The sequence below is a fragment of the Panthera tigris genome (assembly GCF_018350195.1).
Source record: "Panthera tigris isolate Pti1 chromosome A3 unlocalized genomic scaffold, P.tigris_Pti1_mat1.1 chrA3_random_Un_scaffold_61, whole genome shotgun sequence".
Taxonomy (NCBI): domain Eukaryota; kingdom Metazoa; phylum Chordata; class Mammalia; order Carnivora; family Felidae; genus Panthera; species Panthera tigris.
In genome coordinates this window covers 30,865-31,991 of record NW_024962147.1, presented here as the reverse complement: position 1 = coordinate 31,991, position 1,127 = coordinate 30,865, and the positions used below count along the sequence as shown (strand labels likewise).

The 1,127-nt window shown below is 45.2% G+C and overlaps 1 protein-coding gene across 1 annotated transcript; it reads left to right on the top strand.

Annotated features, from left to right (window-relative positions):
- Positions 1-229: 229 nt before the first annotated feature.
- Positions 230-797, top strand: LOC122236185 (catenin alpha-2-like; the record flags this gene model as incomplete). Its single annotated transcript, XM_042977075.1, has 2 exons — positions 230-447; positions 531-797. Coding segments are annotated over exons 1-2 (294 nt in total), but the record flags the coding sequence as incomplete, so codon positions are not given.
- Positions 798-1,127: the final 330 nt, after the last annotated feature.

Below are 1,127 nucleotides of genomic sequence, written 5' to 3'. Positions count from 1 at the left end.
TGGGTTTTCCTCTGCTGCTTAACTAACTCCTATCCATGCAGGCTACTTGTCTGTATCTTGGTTTTTACATTTTCCCCAGCAATATTTGAGTGCCTTTTATAGGCCAAACATTTGCTAATAAGTAAAGGGCCACTAAACAAGATCGGGTTTCCTGCTCTCAAGAGATACAACACAGGAGGGACACATGCTTAAATATGTAACTCCAGTACAGTATAATAAGTATTGATGATAGGAGGGGATAGGGGCTTGTGGGAGCAGATAGAAGGAGACATCGCCTAGAGAGCTGGATGGAATAGGTTCCAGGAAGATGGGCCATGTTGAGTGAAAGGGTTGGGTAGAAGAGGGGTACTCCAGTATTTCATATGGAAAGAACACCATACACAAAGTCCTGGCAGCTAGAGAGAGGACAAGGGAAGGTAGATGGTTTACAAAATTCAGTGGAGTTCGGTGCGTCTGACTCAGAGTTCAATAACAAACGTTTCCATGGCAAACTCCATGGATGTGACAGGTTTCATGTTTTGCACACACAGGAGCTGAAGGACCCTCACTGTCGGAATGAGATGGCAGCCGCCCGAGGGGCTCTAAAGAAGAATGCCACAATGCTGTACACAGCCTCCCAAGCGCTTCTCCGCCACCCAGATGTTGCTGCCACCAGAGCCAACCGAGATTATGCGTTTAAACAAGTCCAGGAAGCCATTGCTGGCATCTCCAATGCTGCTCAAGCTACCTCGCCCACCGATGAAGCCAAAGGCCACACAGGCATCGGTGAGCTGGCTGCAGTCCTGAATGAGTTTGATGTAAGTGTCCCAGTGGTGCACACAGAGGGGTATACGTTTGTATTGAAAAAAATGATTTGGGGATGAAGGGCCACAGTAGCATACATGAATTTACCCCTCGTGGAAGCTTAGGATAAAATGTAAATTATATCGTATTTCTGTTGATGGGAATCCAACATAGTGGCAGAGCCTAGTTTTCTTGTATTCAAAGGATCTAACAACAATGTTGAAGAGGACCTGATGTTAGGCAAGCAGAAGCCCTGTAAATCATTAACTTTTTTTTATCCCACTGGTTATTTAGGGACCATTCATCACTTGGATGATGATCTTTATTTTTAAGGGGACAAATGT